Consider the following 22653-nt stretch of genomic DNA (forward strand, 5'->3'; position numbering starts at 1 on the left):
CTGCTGGCTTAACACACTAAATTTAATTTGTGCCAGATTAGATGTATTGCGTTTGTTCATGTGTACATGGTTGCTGTCCCTCGCGCTCCACAGCCCACACACACACAAATTACACAAAAAATCTATTACAGGCTCAATCAATGAAAGTTCTAGGCAGGCTTTAACAGTAAGAATTAATCTCACTCTCTCTCTCTCTCTCTCTATCCCTCTCTCTTGCAGACTGTACTTTTCTCTCTCTTCCTCTTTTTTCCACTCTTTCCCACACAGCCTCTCTCTCTCTCTCTCTCTCTCTCACACCATCTTCCTTTTATTCCTCCCTCTATTTTTCTGTCTCTCCCATCATCACCCTCCAGTTCACACTCCAGTTCTCTTCCACAGCTTCCCTCTCACCTCCTCTCCCTCTCTCTCTCTCGCTCTTCTCTCTCTTTTCTCCCCACGCTCTCTCTGTCCCTCTCTCCTCCAGTGTGGTGTTTGTGGAGAGCTAACCAGGTTCATTATCGCCCCCGTTATTCCCCTGCATGAGCCGCCCCAGCCGTGTCACATTTCATTACAGTAGCGGTGGGGACGCCCGAGCGCCGTGGCAATAATATTCAAATGGATTCCTCGCCGCGTACTGCTGAGCTCCTCGGATTCGCTATCGATCTTGAATATGATTAATTACCCGCGCGTTGACGCTTCGCTCCGCCAAAACCCGTCCCAACTTTAACATGAAGTGTCAAGCGAAGACCTGCCAGAGAGAGAGAGAGAGAGAGAGGGAGAGGGAGAGAGAGGGGGCGCCTTTGGAATGCTAATGGATTTTTGGGAGCCGCTGTTTTTGGGAAGCGTTGAGTGTTGCTAGTTTCACGTGTTGAAATTCTTTTCCAGAAGCAACTTAAAAAAAAAAAAAGCCTGTCCCCTTTTTCCTTCGAAAAGTGCAAACAGGCAAAGTGCTGGGGGTATTGTGGTCACTGACGTAGCTCAGGGAACTTCAATAAAGTCCAGACATGAGAAGTTCTCCACGCGAGAGGAACGTCAAAAGTCGATATCGATAATTACGGGATGGGTTTTGGGGGTAATTTGGCAGGCACGGGCGGATGAGGCAGCCTGTGAGATGGTTCACGGCGCGACGCATCACGGCTGCAGCAGATGACCTCTGACCTTGGCGGGGGACAGGGGTCAGCCTGGGCAGGCAGCCGAGCGGAGCGGAGTGGATCACTGGACCTCGCTGACCGCCCGCTGCAGCGGTCAGCCGTGACGGAGTGAGCTGGTGAAGCAAGAGGTGAAGGGGTTCAGGGGATGGACGACTGCCAAAAAGGGGCACGCCTACCAAGCCATAAGGCTTATTCATAAATGATAAGGAGGGACATTTTTTAAACCCCCCCAGTATCTCCCTTTTTCTGTTAATCTTTTTCTTTTTCTCTCTCACTTTCTATTTTTTTTTCTCTCTCTCTCTCATACACACACACACGCACATACGCATTTTTCTTTCTTCACAAAACACACACGTCGCGTCTGCACACATTCACGGCAAACATTATATCAGCAATAAAAAACTGCACATTACGGGCGCTAATTGGCTAGCGGGCATCGGACATCAGCACTTTTCAGCACAGCTGGTGCCGCTCCTGCAGAGGCAGTCGGGGGGAAAGAACCAGAATAAAGGCTTCTGCTCAGCCACACTCTCCAGCCTGCACTGTACTCTAGCTGAGACGCACGAGCCCAAACAATAGCCTTCTGACGCACATCTACACAATGCACGGTGCCGTTTGTCCTTCACCGTCAGGAGAACCATGCAGAGCTCTGCTCCGGCTCCTGTAGGCAACTTTTTGAAAGGCATCTCCCTGAAAGTGTCCGAAAAGTCAACAAAGCTCTAGCCGTCGGTGCAGGGGCATGACATGTACTTCACTGACAGTGGGGGTGTCACTGGGCTCTTAGGAAATCAGTGCTGCAGAGGGGAAGGGAACAGAAGTATCCCCACTGTTGTTCCTCACTGCTGAGCTAGAAGCAGCAATCCCCCACTGGCTCCCTTTATGCATGTGGGAAACCTCCTTGAGCCGTAATGAGCCTATTTCACAAGATGTCGCCACTGTGTAAACTAACTTCCTCTGGAACAGCTCAGTCTATAGGAAAGACAGAAACAGGAAGATGTTTTACCCTGCCAATTAAGGCATCATTAACATCAACTAGGCCAGGCACCTGGACACTGTGAAAATTGGCTCCTGGAGGACCAGAGAGAGGAAATGGTCATCTACAGTACAGTACACACATGTGGGGCCGGTTACTAGGGCTACTGGATGGAGCGATGAGCTGACAGCCTAACAAGCTGCTGCTGCTTTCCAGGACGGCCCATCAAAAGCAGCGCCGGCCTCCAATTAAGCTCCACACACGTCGTGGACGTCACAGTCACACGGCCCGTGGAGAAGGTGATGGCCGAGGACGGTTCTCTCCGGGGGTGACCGCCGTCGACAGTTTAACCAATTATGCCCGACGTGCGTCACCAACCCGCCTCCGGCTGGCGAAGGTGAGGGCATCATCACGCATCCGACCGTGCAGTGGACGCCCACGCCTGGCTGACCACTGACCACGCCCCGGCCAGCTAAAAAAAGGGCCACTTAAGCCGTGCTGCGAATGCTCCGTGTGCGTTCAGCAAGGGGTGGCGGCGGAGGTCTCCGAGCAATCAGCCGCAGTGTTAGCTTCATTTGAACCAGAGCGAGAGCTACTAAAAGGGCTTTTTAAGCGGCCCGGGTATTTTTGGTACACTGGGTCTCACAGTTAATTGGAGATGCAGAGGAGAGGAGCAGAGGAGAGGAGCAGAGGAGAGTGCTGATCCATTAAGGGACCGGAGGAAAACCGTGTCCGCTGCCGCCGGAGAGGAAGTACACTCCTCCTCTTCCTCTGTATTAATAACACACACACACGGTCTTGCCTCTGTGGCTGTTTTTGCTAACACTACGTCTGTGTATTTGAGTCAGTTGTGATGCACTAGTGCTTGATATAGCTGAAGACGAGCCAGGGCTGTTTAGGGGAGGGCTGATTTTGTGAATGGACTCTTGACACACCCCCAATTAACACCTGTCCAATCAAGAGACTCATGTGTAACATAAAGGTAATCCTGAATGACTTGTATGTGAAAAAATAGGTCAATAAAATATCTTGAAGTTCCGAGTGTGCCACGACACTTCTGTTTAATTTAAGTCTTCATTTACCGCCGTGACCACCTCACGTGTGCGTTTACTTTTCCCAAACAAATAGAGCAGGGCTGTTGAGCGCAGTAAGCGCAGGGCTATTTAGCGCAGGGCTGTTGAGCGCAGGGCTGCACCGCGGGGTGTTCACACCTGCAGCGCTGATGGGGAGAGAAGGGAGAGCGGGAGCGAAGTGAGAAACATCCCGTCTCAGGTGAGATGCCGCCACAGGTCTCGTGCTCACGTGCAGGGGGCGGCCCAGGCCGCGTGCTGAGACGGGAGACGTGGGAGGAGATGCTGGCCACCTCATTAGGTCACCCAGACACACACACACACACACACACACACACACACACACCCCTCAACTGCAGCGCTGCCCCCCCCCCACTAGAGGCCATCTGGCCCCACACACGAGCCCTCGCCTTCCTCCGTGTCCGTCTGGACGTGGCGTCTGCCCTGCTGCCGGCGTCTCGGCGCTAAAATTATGGGATGTCTGTCTGCGCGCAGGGCGATAGAGGTCGGCTATCACCACGGAGACGGAGGCGAGAAACCACGGAGACGAGGACCCTGGAGGGAAGAGACATCCTTGTTTACCAGCGAGGCTGGAGCAGGATCTCAGAGGAGAGGAGATGGAGGTGTGTGTGTGTGTGTGCGTGTGGGGGGGTGCTTTTCACAGCCAGACTGTTTGAGGAGATCGAGGCGGTTGGAGGGACTGAAAATGGCTGTGGTGGGTTTTAATTAGAAGTGGTAAACCAGCTGAATCAATCTCACAGCCGAGATATCACACACACACACACACACACACTCACACACAGAGCACGTCCAGGGGGTAAAACACTTAGAGGAAATACTAGCGCTCGTCTCCCTGTTTGGGGGATGATGGTAATGAATTCCTGATCAGCGCTGGCTGTGTGGAGGCCATAGCGGCCGTTAGAGGCAGCAGGTGCTGGTCATTAAAGAGCTGCAGGGGTACTTATGGTGGAGATGTGCCCAGGGTGCACTACTGGGTTGGGACTGTCCTTCACTGCTCTTCTCTCCCTTTTCTCTATTCTCTTTCCTCCGTGTCCCTGCCATTCTCCTTTGATCTCTTCTCTCTCACTGTTGCTCTTTGCCTCTTTTTGTCTTTTGTCTGCCTTTTCGGTCATTCGCTCCTTTTCTCTTTCCTCCTTTTTCCACTCCCCCCTTCTCCTTCTTCATTGTTGCTCCCTAGCCAGCTCAGTCTAGACTCCTCTCTCCTCTGCAATCCCTCCATTTTCTCATTTCCTCCCCTCCACACTTCCATTATCCAATCTTCTCCCCACTCTATTAACCCCACTCCTCTCCTTAAAGCACCTCACACTTCCCATGTGAACCTCCCTCCTCCACTCTCTCTCTCTCTCTCTCTCTCTCTACTATCTCCCCCTGCACTCACATGGCCTCACAGACACTTTAAGACTGAAATGAAGGTCACTCCGGTGCAATAACAGGCCAGGGTCACGCCTCAGCTCAGGGGAGATGACTAGATATCACCTCACCTCCACCGCCCAGCTTCTGACTGGCGGCATCATGAACAGACACCGAGTCGAAGCGTATTACAGTAACTTGGGTGAAGATACGCTTCCACTAGAAAACGTCAATGGATAGATATACTGTAGATATATAGGAAACAAGGAGTCCAAATGAAGACCACTGCCATAGTTCTACATTTAGCAGTTAGCTAGATTCTTTATGATCCAAAACCATGTACGTACTAATTAACATACATATGCTATATACCATATGTATACACTTCTGTCAGTAGTTCCTCAGTCAGTCAGTAGTTACTGTACACTTCTGTGTGCGTTCCAAAAGTATAGAACCCATAAGGTCAGCACCTTGCTCAAGCAGCTGAGATAGCGGAACATTCCGGAACATACTGTAGGTGCTCACCTCTTGTCTGCCAGGTCTGTCTTGTTGCCCACAAGCATGATGATGACGTCGCTCCCCCTCTCTGTCCGCACGTCGTCGATCCATTTGGAGGTCTGCTGGAACGAGTTCACATCTGGGCGGAAAGAGAAAAAGAGAGAGTGAGAGAGAGAGAGAGGGACACAGGGGACATTAAGGGCTGGTCCAACAGCCCATCGCCAAGGGAACGCTTGCCACATTCAAATGTGTCTGTCTCAAGGAAACGGTCCAAGACGATCAGCCATTCATTATTCATTCTGACAATCAAGAGACTAATTTCCCAGACTAATAAACAGAGACGAGAGAGAGAGAGAGAGAAGTATAGTAAAAGAGGAATGCTGAATAATTGTCATATTGGTGGCTTTAGATGCAGACGGTTTTGCTTTACCTTTGCTCTTCACAAATGTATCTGTTTTAAAGCAACACTAAGCACTTTTGCTCTGTCGCACGCACACTATTTGTTTATCCAGCTAATAATGATGTCCACAGACAAAGTAGAGTATGTTGCTAGATTTTATGAAAGTAATAAAAGTATTGTGACATTGAAGCAAGTCAAATTTGTAGATTCTTATGTCTCGAACTACAGATCCACTAACCAATCTGGTAAACTTACATAGTGCGGTTATAGCCAATCGAGTTGATGAACCACTGAAATGATTTCGGAAACATTATTTTAAGGTACAAAAATGTCTTTATAATGCTGCAAAATGCTATGTCAGCTGCACTACAAGCTATATCTGACAGGCTAACTCAACCTACACAGGCTTACAGCACCGTGGGGGCTTCTTCCCATTCCAGCGCCGAGTGGGGAAGTTCTTTGGAGATGTTCACGAACAAGCTTAATCTTTGATGGAGAGACATGTTCTAACATCCTCCAGGTTGAATCCCTGGTAAGTGTGTGTGTGTGCGCGTGTGCGTGTGTGTGTCTCTGTGTGTGTGTGTGTGTGTGTGTGTGTATGTGTGTGTGAACTCACTGGAGTAGAAGTGGTAGCTGATAAAGTCTACACTGCGCTGGCGGGTTGCAAGCCCAGGGTTGGTGCTGTGGGGGGGTTGGCGCTGCTCTGCGCTACGCTGGGTGGACTCCAGAGGAGGCGCTATCGCGGCTGCTATCGCTAATGCATTCCGTTTGACCTCGGCGCCTGGGCGCGCCAGCAGCCGTCTCCCTGCGTGCTAAGCAGCGCGAGTAACACATCACTCGGCTCTGACAGCCAAGGCCTCGCCTGCGGCTTCAAGGTGAAAACGAATTCCCTCTTCCATTCCTCCCCCTCTCTCTCTTTCTCTCTCTCTCTCTCTCTGTCTCTATCTCTATTTCTCAGCCTCTTGTGTTCTTCCTCCCTCTATCTCTCTCTCTCTCACTCTCTCTCTCTTTGTCTCTCTGTCTCTATCTCTATTCTATCTCTATTTCTCAGCCTCTTGTGTTCTCTCTCTCTCTCTCTTTCTCTCTCTGTCTCTATCTCTATTTCTTAGCATCTTGTGTTCGTCCTCTCTCTCTCTCTATCTCTCTATCGTTGTCTTTCCTCTGGCATCCATTCCTCTGTCTCCTGGGGTGGAGCAGCCATGTTCTGCCTATGAAATGAGCTGGATGGAGAGCCATCATTCTGCTGAGGGTCATCCTAAACCGAGCAGCAAAGCCATTACACTTCAGCCCCTGATGGCCACAATGGGACTGAAAGACAATAAACCTGTCACCTCTTTATTGTGAAAAATAAAAACAAACCTGGCGTCACGCTCAAATACACATGCACACACACACACACACACACACACACACACACACACACACACACACACACACACACACACACACACACACATACCCATGGGAGATCATTTACAAGGGACATAATGCTTAAAAAACAGCAATAACACAGAATTAAAAGCGATCCTATACAAAGTCGTTACGCAGCTGTGATGCATGGAACGCTGCACATTGATGAACAATCCCTGTTGATCACCAGCACAACATGAGCGACATGAGAAATGAGGCGCGATAGCGGCTTGGACTTGGGGCAGAAATCAGAGCCCAACGCTCGTCCACGGCAGAGAGAGAGGCAGGGACGCTCAATCACTATAAAAGTGATTTATACTAACATAAAACAGCAGCCCACTTCATATCTGTTCATTATCATAATGTTACATGGCTTTTACAGCCACTGCCCCGAGCACTGCTTCAGAGAGCAGAAGACAGGCCATCGCTGCAGACCAGATCTGAGCCTCTTACAAGAAATCAGTGATGAGGGAGAGAGACAGAGAGAGAGAGAGAGAGAGAGAGATAGAGAGAGAGAGAGAGAGAGAGTTGTATTCTGTCTTGAAAGTACACTGCAAGTGTTATTGGCTGAAGTCTGTGTACTGTAAATGCGTGTTGGAATGAAACCTTAAGTAGGGTTCAGACCAAAGCGTCCCGACGAGACGAGCCGCGACGTTCTAAAACCTTGCGACTGCGACTCAACGTGTTTAATGCTCTGCGACGGCTTGTGACTGCTTGCAACTACGTGCAACTTCTAATACACACCGCTGCAACTCAGTCTCGTCGCGTCGGGAATCTTTGGTGTGAATTGGGCTTTACAGTAAGCTTGCATAGGTTTGTATGTTTGTGTGTGTGCATACAGACAGTATATATCATGTGTGTGTGTGTGTGTGTGTGTGTGTGTGTGTGTGTGCGTGTGTGTGTGTGTGTGTGCGTGTGTGTGTGTTTCCTACTTGTGATGTCGTAGACCACGACTGCCACGGTGGAGTCTCGTATGTAGCTGGGGATGAGGCTCCTGAAGCGCTCCTGGCCGGCCGTGTCCCACAGCTGCAACCGCACCTGCGCAGGACACACAGACACACACTGCGCTTATGTTCAAGTCATACAATACAAGCACTCTCTCTCCTATACACACATAGTACACTATACACACACGCACACACGCACGCACTCACACACGCACGCACACACGCACGCACGCACACACACACACACATACACAACCATCACAAGAAAACTGTGTTAGCAAGTGTATACTAACAATCCCAAACAATTAAAAGGTTTGCTTTCAGATGCCATAATTGCGCTCTGCTAAAGAACACTCACATCTGGGGCACGTGTGCACACCAGACACACCAAAAAAATGCAGTACACAGAAAGAACATGTATTAGAAATACCCTCGCAAACACAACAACACACCACAGGAGACACAGAATCAAGAATTCTGCTGTCAGAAATGTCACACACAAACACACACAGGCACACACACACACAAACACACACACACTATTCACGTGGTGCAAACAACATCTCCTTCCACCCACGCTTGCTCCATCTCAAGGTTGTCTTATGTAAAGAAGGTGCCCGCGGTTGTAAAAAGACAGGCTGTCTGACAGCCGAAACCTTTGGCGGCGTCAAACCATTTTGGGAATATATAGCGAGGATCAGCCCAGCACAAATAAAAGCATGTCTTCACGTAACAGCCCCCAAGGTGACGATGGCGGCTCCAGCCAATTAGTTTTTAAGAGAGTGAGAACTTCATTTTCAACACAGCCGTGTAAAATTAGACTGCAGGAAGAGATCAAAAACAACAATAAAAAAGCAAAATGTTAACAGAGGTGTTTTCTTACTGAAGAGCTTACCGTTCGGTCCTCCAAGTACATGGTCTTTGACAGAAAGTCAATTCCAATTGTCGCCTGCAATGAAAGGAGATAGAACTGTGAGCTTGTGCAACAAATCAACAGGAAATCCAATTAAAACATGTACTGGTAAACATCTCCCATCGAGAATGAGAAAGACAGTATTATGGAGGAAGATTATGACAGCAAATGAAAAAGAGAGATTGGTTTAGGCAGGAGGGAGCTCATTGCACACACACAGCTAATGTCGTAGAGGGTCTGCAAGCAAACTCACCATTCAAACAGAGGCAGTGAGAAATGTTTCAAAGTCAGACAGTCACTGTTGTGGGAATATTTCAACTGCGCATCACGAAGCTGCCCTTCAAACACGAGGCGCGTTTAAAAACGTCCGCTGGGGGCCAGAGGCCCGACCCCCAGCTGCCCCCTGGCAGAGTCTCTGACCAGGAGCAGGTGATTAGAAAGCCAGCCTGTGGAGAGTTTTCACTTTTCTGCCTTTGCCTGGAGTAATGAGCAATGACAGAATGATCATCCTCTCACTTGCGTGTGTGGCACATGTGTGACTGTGTTTGTGACCGCACATGCGTGTGTGTGTGTGTGTGTGTGTGTGAGATTCTGACTCTCAACAGTCACCTACAGCCGAGGGCATTATGAATGTATGGACACCCCCAGTCCCGCCCCCCTCCCCAGTAAGGTGTGGCCAAACAGCTGACCTTTCAGGTGGGGGGCGGCGGAGGGTCGACACACACTCGCACCGCAACTCAAGGACTCCGGGACACACACAAGCCATAACTCACACAGCCGTGACTTCATTAAGCGCCTCTCTAACCTCAACCGCTTTAATTACCTGGCTGGGAATAGCACATCTCATGGTGAATAATCGTAGTCTCAAGGCAAAAGTCACCATGAACAATTACTGAGCAGTGCACCAACTGAATGTTCATTTTACTCTGATCCAAAAGACGAACACTTGCCGATTTCATAATTTTAGTGATTCAAGTGATTATTTTAGCATTTTTCTTATCATGAATTATAGACAATTTTTTTTATCTTTACAGTGTTCTTTTTGTTTACTTTCACCCATTTCATTAAACAGGAAGCCACAATCTCTGTTTCTCCTGACCTCCTCACACCAAAATAATCGTTTTTTATGTCCGAACCTCTCCACTGAGTGGCGATATGGTCACTAGGGGCCAGAAGGAGTGGCCCCCTGTTTGGAGGTCTGCGCAGATGTCAAGAGGGGCTCAGTGTGCTTATCGATCCATTGGGGTGGGGACCTGGTCAGCTGTGCCTTAATCCTCCTGTGCGGCATATACCCATGGGATGCTAATGCTAACTCGGAGGCTAATCCTGCCACAGACCAAGGAGAGAGAGAGAGAGAGAGAGAGAGAGAGAGAGAGAGAGAGAGAGAGAGAGAGAGAGAGAGAGAGAGAGAGAGAGGCAGGATGGCTGCTGACGCACAAAACAACTGATAATGGAAGAGAACGGAGGTGTGTGTGCGTTTGTGTGTGTGTGTGTGTGTGTGTGTGTGTGTGTGTGTGTGTGTGTGTGTGTGTGTGTGTGTGTGTGTGCGCGCGCACACCCCAGATGACATTGTGGTGAGAGAATCCTGAGGGATTTGTTGCCTCATCACGGTGCTCATTCAGTTTGTCGAGTCATGATGAAGACAGTGCAGCGTCTATAGCAGATTCTCGGCTGGATAAATGTTTGATGAGTGCAGATGCTATATGAAGGGATGGCATCTTACTTGCTCCCTTCATGATGCAACCCAATTCTGCTGCTCTCCACTGAGAGATGAGATAGGATGAGATAAGCATATGCTTTTGTACAACAAGGACAGGCAGTGGGAGAGACAGAGAAAGAAAGAGAGAGAGAGAGAGAGAGAGAGAGAGAGAGAGAGAGAGAAAGGGAGAAAGAGGTTCTGTCCATGTCCCAGGATACAAAGCATACCCAGACTGATTGCCTCAAGCTTTAAGTGCTGTGTAATGTAATTAGCATAATTCAGCTCTCTGTCTAAACATGGACTTGCTTTTAGCATCTGCCTTCCAACACTCTCATCTCTCTCACCAATAGCTCAATGCAACCTTAGACAGAGTTCTGTTAAAAGCTCTGTCTTGTCATAATGTTCCTGCAATGCTTTGTTTTCTGCAGGTGTCATCTCCATTGTTTCTAGACTGGATGGATTTGTGGGTGTGTTGAATTGTGACAGAGTTTAGGTACATATGGGTGGTTCAATGCATATGCAGCAATCATGCAAATGCCTATGAATGTGTGCATATGTTTGAATGCATATAGGGCACATGTTGTACTGTAGCTGTAAGCATGCAAAAGCATGTGTGTGAGCACCTTTGGGTGTGTAAAGTCTTCTCTAAACACCGCATGGATGCTTCGGATTTTATGTGTCAATATGTGCATGTACTGTACTGTACACCCTCGAGTCTGTGTGTGTTTGTGTGTGTGTGTGTGTGTGTGTGTGTGTGTGTGTGTGTACACACACACAGGAAGCACTCCTGCTCCATCGCTCCACAGTCGGCCATCAGCAGCATAATCACGCAGCCCGTTTCCCTGGTGATGCCAACCACTGAGGTGCCTGGCAACTGGGGCAGAGTTGCTTTGCCCTCTCCTGTTAGAGAGGCTACACAGACAGGACCCTGTGGCACTGCCACCTCCAGCCCAAAGCCCTTCGCCCTCTGCCACAAATGTCTGCCACCATTTAGGCCTTTTTTAAAATATATAAAATGCCACTTTATGTTAACTAATGTGAGTTGTGTAACTCTGTATGCCTCTATGAGTCAGCATCAATTCCCAAGAGAATGACTGTTAATTATTTGATTACCTGAGTAAGAGAACAATGCTGCAATACTTTATGTACCTCTTGTTTGAGGGCAGGAACATAAATGGGGAAGCCAGAGTTGCACCTGAGTTCCTCGTTCAGGGCTTCAGGTTTAGAAAAGAATCGGAATGGAAATGTTCAGTGATTAAGTAAGCACAATCTCCACCAAAAGCAGATGAGGGAGATCCGATTAAGCGAGGCAAATCCTTGTACTCAACACTGTCAAGATGAAAGTGAGAATAAAGGTGTTTAAATGATTCTTTTTTCTTCCACTCTCTCTCTCTCTCTTTATCTTTCTTTTTCTTTCTCTTGGCTTTTGAACAGCAAGTAGCAAGAGGCTTCCTCCGGTTGCTGGGTTAAATATAGAAATTCTACACAGTGCGCTCGCATGAATAGATGCGAAGAAATTATTCATAAGCATTTTAATTATTAACCATCACACACATCATCGTTAAAACACACAAGGCACAGCCTTTTTCCTGCCCGGCTCTTCTAGCCAGTTAAAAGAGAGGAAACAACACTGTTAGAGGAACACCTCTCTGTCTTTTCATCCTCCTTTACTCCCTCCCTCCCTCCGTCCATCCCTCCCTCCATCCCTCCCTCCCTCCCACGCTGAATATCTTAGGTCTCGCACTAATATTGATCCCATAAAACTTTGTTGCGTCTCAGCAAAAGCCGCCGGGCAGCTCACCGCTTCGATTGGCACGCGCGGGTATCTGAGACTTCCGCCGACATCACATCACAATCAACACCGCCATAAACATCGCCCGCTACTTGTGCCAAACCCCACCCCACCCCCCACCCCACCCCACCCTACCTCTGTCCACCCCTACCAGACTACTGTCTCGTCAGGAGCGAGAGAGAGAGAGAGAGAGAGAGAGAACACAAGAGAGTGTGTTGAGCTGCTGTTTTGGGAGTGCCAGAGAGAAAACAGCTATTTGTCTGTATGGGGATGAGGCGACACACTAGCGAGGCCAGGGACCTGTCACGGCACTCTGCATTTCTAATGGCCTGCCTGTGGGCACGGGAGCTTTCCCCTGGCCCACACACACACACACACACACACACACACACACACACACACCTCAGGGCTACAGGGCACAGGGAGGGATGGAGGGAGTGGAGGAAGAGAGAGAGAGGGAGAGATTGATGATTGATGGTCAGAGATTGGGTAGGGAAGGAGGGAAAGGGAGGGAGAGAGAGAATGCAAGAGAGAGGAAGAAAGACAGAATGGGACAAATAGATAGATAGATAGATAGAGAGAGAGAGAGAGAAAGAGAGAGAGATTTTGAGGGAGGACGCTGGACTGAAAGGCAGAGATGGAGAAATAATTAGCTTTCCTCTGGCCCCTACCCCCAGCATCCACCCTGCAAAAGGGCAGCTGGAGGGGGGAGGAAAAGAGAGCAGGATGGATGGAACCTGAGGAAAGACGGATGAGATAGGAATAACAGAATAAGAGAGGGAGAGAGAGGGATGGAGGAGGAGGAATAGATAGGGAAGCAGGGAGTGCTGAAGGGGTCTAGGAGGACCACAACCTTAATCATTAGAACTCATTCATTTTTCAAGGGCCACCTTATGAGGGAATTCTGCTCTTCTCCCTACGTGCTGCACATGCAAATGTCACAAATACCTACAAGCTTGTTCATTTGCTCGCATTTCATCCAATAGGATGGCGCTTGACAAAGCCTAATGTGCAGCAAGAATGACAAGAACTCGCTCAAAGCTACTGCCGGCCATTTTTTTTCTAAACAAGTACTTGCACCAAATTGGCATGGAGAGTCCCATTAAAGCGTGAAATTCTCTGACAGCAGCACCAACAAGAGAAAAAAGAATGTTCTCCCTGATCCATCTACCCCCCACCCCCACATTCATCTGAGTGAGACGTGTCAGTGCCCGCACAGAGTCTCACCCCAGCTGCCACTGGCACCTTGCCCACCTGGCAGTCGCCATAGGTCAGCCGGCGTCTCTGCAGATGGATGGCATTGCCGCAACCGACAGCATTTAATTAAGCCGTATTGATCAAGCCCGTTACAGTCCCATGCAGATGTAGCGTGTGCGCGCACGATAGAGAGAGAGAGAGAGAGAGGGATGACGTCATGGGCCATCAATGTGATGAACGGGTTTTTAAAGGGTGCCCGCCTGTGCGGAGCGCCGTGCTGGAGAATACGGATAAGCCTAACGGGGAGCGGGGTGTGTGAAACGTCTGGCCAGAGTCATGCCACGATATATTCTTCCGTCATGGCAGAACAGGGCCAATTTAGGCCCATTGATTGGTGTGAACATGTGACACGTCCAGAGAGGAAGAGGAATAGATGTCCAAGGGTGGAAGAGGTGGGGGGGAGGCTTGTGACGGGAGGGGAGGGGAGGGGCAGAGTTGCCCCAGAAACAAGCAGGATCGATGGACCTATCGGAGGTCATTTCCTGAGCAACTGAAAGATAGGCTTGTTAGCCGATAGACTCAGTTGGGAAGAGTGTTGCTTTATCTGTATCTCTAAGTCAGCATCTGGCAACTGGAAGCCATTTGGGATTGTTCACAGCACAGCTTCCCTTGTTCATTCCTATTAGCTGACTGTGTGTTAGTGCAGTTCCCTCCAACACCTCTAACCGATGAGGGAAACTAGCAAACACACTGGCAGAGCAACACCAGGAACAAGCCAATGAGGAATCACACATTAGAGCTGAAGGCTAAAAACAACAACACCAACTGAAAAGCTGCAATTACCATATGAGCCTTAATCAGGAAATGCAAATAGAGGGTTTTTTGTCAGGAACATTGAGTTAGTGAGTTAAAAAGCTACTCTCTCTTTCTCTGTGTGTGTGTGTGTGTGTGTGTGTTCTGTTCCAGCTGAAATAAGCAAAATGAAGACGGTGTTCTCTCCCCTCCTCCTCCCACCACCTCCAGTGTAATTACTCCTCTGTTCTCTATCATCATTTCTCTCCTCTCTTTGCCCTCTCCTCTATTTCATTCCTCGTCTGTTCTCTCCACTCCCCTCTCTCTTCTCCTCCTTTCTGCTTTCCACTCCTCTCATCTTGCCTCACGTCTTCTTTCCTTCTAACTTTTCTTCTTCTATTGCCCTCTGCCTCTTTTTCTCTCACGCATTTTCTTCTCTTCTTCCGTCAGTTCTCTGTATCCTGTCTTTGGCTATCATTCCTCCCATTCTTCCTCATATCTTCTCATCATTGCCCTGTAATAGTCCTCTGTCCACTTCCTGTCCCATCCTCTGCTTCCTGCTCCTCCTCCACTCCATCTTCCTCTTCCTCGTCTCCTTTAACTATGATCTGTCAGTCCGTCTCCTGCCCCCTCCTCCTGACCTCCTCTCCTCCAATCCTCTTTCCTCACTCTCTCCATCACCTCTCCTCCCCAAATGTGCACTCCTCCCACCTTTCTCCTCCTCTATCTATCCATCTCTCCTCCTCTCTCCTCTCCTCCTTCAATCCCTTCCTCTCCGCTGCCCTAGCTCCAACCCAAGCACTGGCTCTGTGGCGGTCACAGTCCACTGCTCCTGGCCTGAGTGACAGCTGAGACAGGAGTGGTGGTGGTAGTGGTGGTGGGGGTAGCACATCCCTCTCTCCCTCTCTCTCTCTCTCTCTCTCTCTTCCCCCGGAGGCCCTGCACACGCTTCAGCACACTTTCCTCTGCCAGTCTCCCCCTCCTCCCTCTCTTGGTGGTGGGGAGATGGAGAGGAGGCTGCTGCTGCTGCTGCTACTGGTGGTGGTGCTGAGGCAGGCAATGAACACAGAAATCATGGAGGCAGGCCAGGGACGGCCTCATTCATATTTAATGCTGTTATAATAGTGAATGTGTTGTCAGTGCTGTTGTAGGCACACTGTCAAAGGAGCTTTGCAAGGAGTTCCTCAACAGTGTGACACGGGACAGAGGAAGTTAAAACTAACTTGTTTGCACTGCAAAATAGTGATGTTAATTAATGTGTGCGGTACATTGCACATGTGCATTAATGCAAATATAGTAACAAACTGTAGAAAGAATGTTTCATTTCTGCTGTGTACTGTTGCCATTGGCAGTGATTCAAGAACGCAGCAGAATGCAGTTGAGAATTCCAATGCATCCTCTCTGTTCTCATGTATTGATGGGCTGCTTAGAGGGTTTATGTTTACATGTTCTTTTGCTGTCAGCATCTAATGTATAACGCCACGCTTCCTGTATGCTCTTTGGTCTCCTGCCGCAACTAATGAGGCTCTTCCTTATAGATCGGGTCTTTGCTGAGCGCCATAAACTGCCATTAAAAGTACTATGACATTAGCGGTTTTATGATGCCCTCCCTGCCTCCCTATGAGGGGCTGACTGGTGTCTAGTGTCTAGCTCCAGTCCTTTGTTACAGATCAGTTGTCTACATGCAGGAAGCCTGTTGCTTTCTGCAATTAAAGAAAGATCTAGAAAAAATGACAACTTTTTGACGTCAGAATATAACAGTTGAGCAGTCACCATTTAGAATGGTGTGAGGATCGCACAGAAGGCATGGACGTGTCATGACTGGCTAATCAGAGAGATTAAGAATCTTGTTAGATGCTTCAAACCCCTGGCACATTCACACGCTGTTATACGCAATCTGATTTCCACTGATCCCCAAGCTGACATATGGGTAAACAGCCCCCATAGGCTCAACCCTCAGCAGTTATTAAGAGGAGGGAAATGCCCTTTGAGCGTATGTGCTTGTGTGTGTGTGTGTGTGTGAGCACTCGACCACGTCTGCCACTGAGAGAGCAGCGGCGAGAGGGAGGGGAGAGAGCCGTGGGCACGGAGCACGGAGCGAAGAGGTTTAATTAACGAGCCGCCGTCTCTGGAGCTTGTTCAGAGAGGGCATTGAGTGTGTGTGTGTGTGTGTGTGTGTGTGTGTGTGTGTGTGTGTGTGTATATGTGAATGTCAATATAAAAGTGTGTGTGTTTGTGTGTAGTTGTGAAAGTGTGAATATGTGGGGTCGAGGGGGGGAGGGGGTGTAGGCACCAGTCAGTGGCACATGTCACTGAGCTCTACCAGCACCTAGACACTGGTCAACACATAATTACATTCTTCAGTAAACACACACAAACACACAGGCACATATTCAAACATACTGTATGCAAACACATATACAAACATATGCCTGAACATAATTCAGTATGTCAACAAAAATAAGCTCAGATAACAAAACAAAACGAAGATACAAACACATACTCTCTCAACAAACTCGGACACACTCACACACACACACACACACACACACACACACACACACACACACACACAAACAAACAAAAATGCAAAAAAAAAAACCACGGAGCTTAACAAATGCCAGGGGGATGGAGGTAGTAATTTTCACCCAGACAGCCCTGATCCTCCCTGCCCACTGCCTAGCAGTGAGAGTGGGAGAGGAGGAGGCCAAATGAACAGCTCCATCTCTGCCTGCTCATGTTACTCTAAACAACAGGACCAATGGGTTTATTATACAGAGTTTCATAATAATAATACACCATATAAATTATAATACAGAGATGTGAAGTGGAGTGTCACTTGTCTCCAGTTAAGTGCTGCTTTTAAACGTTACAGAAATCAAACTGGATTTATCGGGCCTGATGATTTGGGGCTCAAAATCATTAAGTAGACCTTTGATTTACATCCAATTTTGCTGAGCAAAAGCTGCGTTTGTTAAGGCTGTTAAATTCCTGTCCCTATCGCTGACATTTTACCAGAGGGTCCAGAGTGTTGCATATTCTACTACACTAAAGACTAGGGACTGAGACAAGGCTTAAAAACAGGAGGAATTCATACAACAACAATGGAATGGGGCATAGTGGTTCATGGAAAACATGCCACTGTGGAATTCAGAGAGCTGTTTAAGTCAATCATGACTCCATTAGCATATGGGAACTGCAGGAATACTACTCTCAGGTTTCAGCCACAGCAGATTAGGAAGCGAAGACATCTGTGGGCCATCGAGGCTTGTCAGAGACATACAAATCTGAATTAACATCACAAAAATGCTGACGTTCCTTTTGAAGACAGCTACTGGACCCTGGCTCTGGCTTTTTCCTTTGGACACACGAGTGAAAACGATGGCGGCAGCCAGAATGCCTGTGTCTGCTCTGTTCTGGGAAAAATTGGTCACACCCCTATGCAGATAAGCCTTTGTCAGTGAGGATTTGAGAGAGAGAGAGAGAGAGAGAGAGAGAGAGAGAGAGAGAGAGAGAGAGAGTGCAGACCCAAGAAGAAGCGCAATCAGCCAGCACGCATATTCATCAGGTCAAGCCTTTTGGAAGAGGATACTCTGTGCTTGTGCATGAGTGTGTGTTTGTGTTTGTGTGTGCATGTCTGTTTGTGTGTGTGTTGTGTGTGCATGTCTGTCTGTATGTGTGTGTGTAAGAGAGGGCGCGTGAATATATGAACACAGCTAATATTGAGATGCATTTACTGCATCTGTGCTCATATTGTTTTGTGGCATTTGGACACATAAGCATTCATGCATTTACAGCCATTGTTATCTAACTTTTATCACCATACAAGCCATTGTCCTAAGTGTTCTAATAGTGTGTGAGAAGCCATGGCGTCCGCATATGAGTGTGTGGGAGTACGAGAGACAGAGCCCCATCGTGCGTCCCACTTTCGGCTCCTCTGTGAGAGGCGAGAGGAACACTGCTCCGCTGGGAGAGAGCGTCCGCCGCGGTGCCGGCCACAATGGCGGCGAGGGGGCCGCACAAAGCCGCCGTTAAATCTCATTAAGGCGCCGCTCGGCATTTCCGCCGGGCCAGAAAAGCCCCCGCTGCTGCCTCTGACACGGCTCTACAAGCACTTACGCTCGCTTAACTCGCCTTTTCACAGGGACTGGCTCTGTGTGTGTGTGTGTGTGTGTGTTCATGTGTGTGTGTGTGTGTGTGTGTGTGTGTGTGTGTGTGTGTGTGTGTGCGGACTGGCTCTGTGTGTGTGTGTGTGTGTGTGTGTGTGTGTGTGTGTGTGTGTGTGTGTGTGTGTGTTTGTGTGTGTGTGTGTGTGTGTGTGTGTGTGTGTGTGTGTGTGTGTGCGTGCGTACTGGCTCTGTGTGTGTGTGTGTGTGTGTGTGTGTGTGCGCCTGTGTGTGAACCTGGCAGAAGAGGGCTGACTGCCTGGCTGGCTTGCCCATGATAATGACGCCTTTTCATCCCAAACAGGCATAGCGGAGGGCTACAGAGCCACAGCTATAGGATCCAGCCATCCCAGCCACTGTTGCCATTCTTCAGATCTGACTACCAGCGCCGTCACTTCCTAAACGCTTTGATGCCAGCCTTTAAACGGAGACGCGGCGACACATGCTACCCACTCGGCGATGCACTCTGAGTGTTGTACAGGTGCACAATGGCGGGTTTGCAACGGGCCACTAATACGATGTGCACTCGGAGAGTGAGCGTGACAAGCTCACCTGTCACAGTAGGTGTGTGCGAGCACGCTCCGAAGGGGAGCGGGGCTGACAGCTGGACACGAGCCGAGCGATGGGGGTCACGTCGGTAATCCTCTGGCACCTTTCACGCGCCTCTTTTCAGCTGGGGTAGGGGCAGGGGGGCGGGGGCGGAAAGGGTGTCGTCTCTGTTACGCACGCTCTAACCCCCCCAACCGCCCACCGTAAACAATTCTCTTTTATCCTGCCCCGCAAAGAACCATTTTACCAACATCAACGTCGGCGTTCTGCGTGAGCGACGAGGGACCCGCGTATTCAGCGGGGAGAAGTTGGTGAGGGTGGGGCGAGGGAGGGAAGACGAGGAGGAGGAGGAGGAGGAGGAGGATTAAGGATCAGATCAAGAGCACAGGGAGGCTTCAGAGGCCCTGCCACTGTTGATGCTGCTGAGGTGTCTCTTTGAACGCTGGTGTCAGCTAAAGCCCGGGGTGGGGGCGCTCCCAGCTCTGAGACGCTGTGCTGTTCCTACTGTACGCCTCAGTCCCACTCACTCATGGGAGTCAGGCCTCCGCACACACACTCTCCTCTCACACACACTCTCCTCTCACACACACTTGCACATGACATCCACAGATGGAACAATGCACACATGCACACGCATGGTATCATACACACTTCAATTTACTGTATGTGATGAGGTGCTACCATTACCTGCACACTGAGCATACCGTATATACACACACACACAGACACACAGAATCACACAGACACACACATACACACACACACACACACACACACACATAACTCAGATACTTACAAACAGGAATCATGCACATAAGAGTGTGCAAATACATACATTTTACATCCTAATATGCACACACACATTTTTACGGCCAGATATGTACACTTTTGTGCCTTGGTACATACATAAATGCATACAGTACATCTAAGTGCACACACACACACACACACACACACACACACACACACACACACACACACACACACACACACACACACACACACACACACACACACACACACACACACACACACACACACACACACACACACACACACACACACACACACACACACACACACAAATCTGCTGCATCTAAGTGCTCCTCACTCTGATGAACTTGTATGAGGAGAGTGAATCATTCCCTCAGACAGACAGGCATTTTGCTCACTCGTACCAGCCTACTGATGCATCAACGCATCTTTCTGTGACAATCACGCTATGTGGAATTTTAAACAGGCACACTTACCCTCCCACCCACCTACCCAACCACACACACACACACAAGCATTCGTGCGTGCACACACACACACACACACACACACACACACACAACACGATATGACTCGGAAAGTACCACACATCTGCAGAGAATCCATCTTGTGGGACGAGGTGAGAGAGAGCGGAGCGGAGCGGCTAATATTAGTTTCCTGCTCTTTCCTCAGCCCCTTCCGCGCAGGTTTAATTAGAATATATGAACCTTATATAAACTTCTTCCCTCCCGAGACATCTCAAAAACCCAGCCCTCCGCCACACTCATAAAACACCAGCTTATTCTAGTGCACTTCTGGAGCTCTTGACTGGAGTATAAGGGGCTGTCTGAGGGCCGGCTAAGTCCTCGAGGTGACCCCTGGAGCCGAGCGCGTTGGCCGAATTTAGGAACTACGTTTAAGCTGTCTCAGCGAATGGGCCATGAATAAGGTGGGGGGTCTGCTCTGCGGCCAGACATGATGAAATCCCGACGTTCTGTTTCAGCAGCAGCGTGAGAGATGAAATCCTCTGAGGGTGGCCCGTAGTGTTAGAGCTATCTCAAAGGCTCTCCAGCATCTGTTAACACAGCCCTCTCTGAAAAGTGGGCAGAATGAATCGAATGAGCAGATCAAAGAGAAGCCATTTCATTTGTCTTGTCTATGGAGTTAGCTGACTCAAGCGTGTAATGCTACTATTACTATTCAGCAGTCTCAGCCTAATGCTCCACATGGAATTAGCACCTTATGATCAGGATAATTCCCCAGCATTTGCAATACACCCAGTCGGAGAGGAACACTTACAATAGAAAAATATTCTATCATCTGTGTCTGCCATCATTGATTTTAACAGCGTCTAGTGACAGAACTGGCTGAAATGATTCCTCCCTCTGAGAGATTTATGACCATATATAATGCCATTATCTATATAAGCTCTATCAAAACTGTGTGAAGAGTAGAGCAAGCCTCTTACAGTACAAAGTACAAACTGTACTAACTACTGTTTCACCAAAAAAAAGGTTATAGTATCATCACATTGTTTATAAACCAAGCGTAGATTAGTGAGTTGTTTGTATATTATCTATATTTTGTAGCGCATATTGCCTATATTGCCAGTGCTGCCAGAGTTCAGCTGGAATCAAATTCCCTATGTTAACAAACACTTGGCCAGTATAATCTGATTCTGATGAAATCTGATTCTTCTTTTGATAACAAACTACAACAGAGGCTGGCTACACTCCTAAAATCAATGTCAGTCTTTTGTACATACCCAGGACTGTTCCCACTAACATCTTTTCTGCAACACAGCTGCACAAGGCTGTAATGTGCTCAAAAGGGTTTGAATCCTATACCCATTCAATAACAAGAAAATGTTTACATTTATTTAGGGTTGGCCTCAAGCATGATCCCCAGCCTGAAGCTAGTCTGGCAGGAGACAACCGTCACATATCATGGCCGGGTTCAGGTTTAGCGATCGATAGGACATCACTGTGTTTCTAACGGCACGAGTCTGCAGGCTGGTCAGAGATCCCTGTGTGTTGTCTCTGCCTTGAGCGTGTCAGTCCGTCTATCACATGAAGGTCGCCTGTATCGTTCACTGACCTGGAAGATGCTTGTTGCCAATCCCATGGGAGATATATACGGTATCGGTTTGCACCTGTAACCCGCAGACCCTGCGACATTTTACCATCTATTTTTAACTGTAATTTCACGCTCCTGCACATCTGACTTATGATATGAATCGTGATCACTAAATAATTGGCCACTCCCCAGGAAAAATGAGAATGATAATAAAGCCCGTTAAAAACCCACCATGAGGAATATGTTATGAGAAGAAATAATGTGAGCCTTTCAGAGGTTGAAAGATTACTCAATATATGAGGACTTTCAATAGGAATTCTCATTAGTCATTCTCATTAATAACAATAGCGGCAACCTTTCTAATTCAATTGAGGGATGTCATATTCACAGACTGCAAGAGGATGTGAACCTGGGGAACTCATTGTAATGTCACACGTACGATTGCAGGCTCTGTTACAAAAGGCGTTCAACATTTGAGCGTTCAGCATTTGACTATGCCACAGTGGGAGAAAGAGTGGAAAACAGACAATAAGAAGCTGACGAGCCAAGTTGTGATTGACAGTGGCAGTGACGCGATGTGACGTGACGTGACGTGACATGCTTCCTGGCGGCTGTGCTTACCTGATATGTGTTGTCAAAGCTGTCATACATGAACCGCGTGATCAGAGACGTCTTCCCCACTGCAAGACACAACACAAGAGAAAGAGAGAGAGAGAAGGTGATTATGGAATGACATTCACCGGAAAGGAAAGGGTAAAGACATGAGACAGGTGTTCCTGAGGCCCTCTGACTATCAGCCTCAGCATATGGCGATTGATCTAGGTAACGTCTGGCAGGTTCGGCACAACTGATTGCCACCTAGAGAACTAATTACTGGTTGGAACGGCTGACTGTAAGGTCAGCACTGACGTTGGACA

At 48.5% G+C, this 22653-nt stretch overlaps 1 protein-coding gene across 2 annotated transcripts in view; it reads right to left on the bottom strand.

Annotated features, from left to right (window-relative positions):
• rab6ba (RAB6B, member RAS oncogene family a) overlaps nucleotides 1–22653 on the bottom strand; it is an 85243-nt gene that overhangs the window by 24283 nt on the left and 38307 nt on the right. The window contains exons 2-5 of one of the 2 annotated variants that reach the window (XM_062556847.1): nucleotides 22358–22416; nucleotides 8695–8748; nucleotides 7785–7890; nucleotides 5070–5181 (exon numbers count right to left, since the gene is read on the bottom strand). In XM_062556847.1, the coding sequence (XP_062412831.1) occupies nucleotides 5070–5181; nucleotides 7785–7890; nucleotides 8695–8748; nucleotides 22358–22416 (331 nt within the window). The remainder of the gene's footprint in view (nucleotides 1–5069; nucleotides 5182–7784; nucleotides 7891–8694; nucleotides 8749–22357; nucleotides 22417–22653) is intronic. The other variant, XM_062556848.1, reaches the window with a different exon arrangement.

The sequence above is a fragment of the Sardina pilchardus genome, chromosome 15, assembly GCF_963854185.1.
Source record: "Sardina pilchardus chromosome 15, fSarPil1.1, whole genome shotgun sequence".
Taxonomy (NCBI): Eukaryota; Metazoa; Chordata; class Actinopteri; order Clupeiformes; family Clupeidae; genus Sardina; species Sardina pilchardus.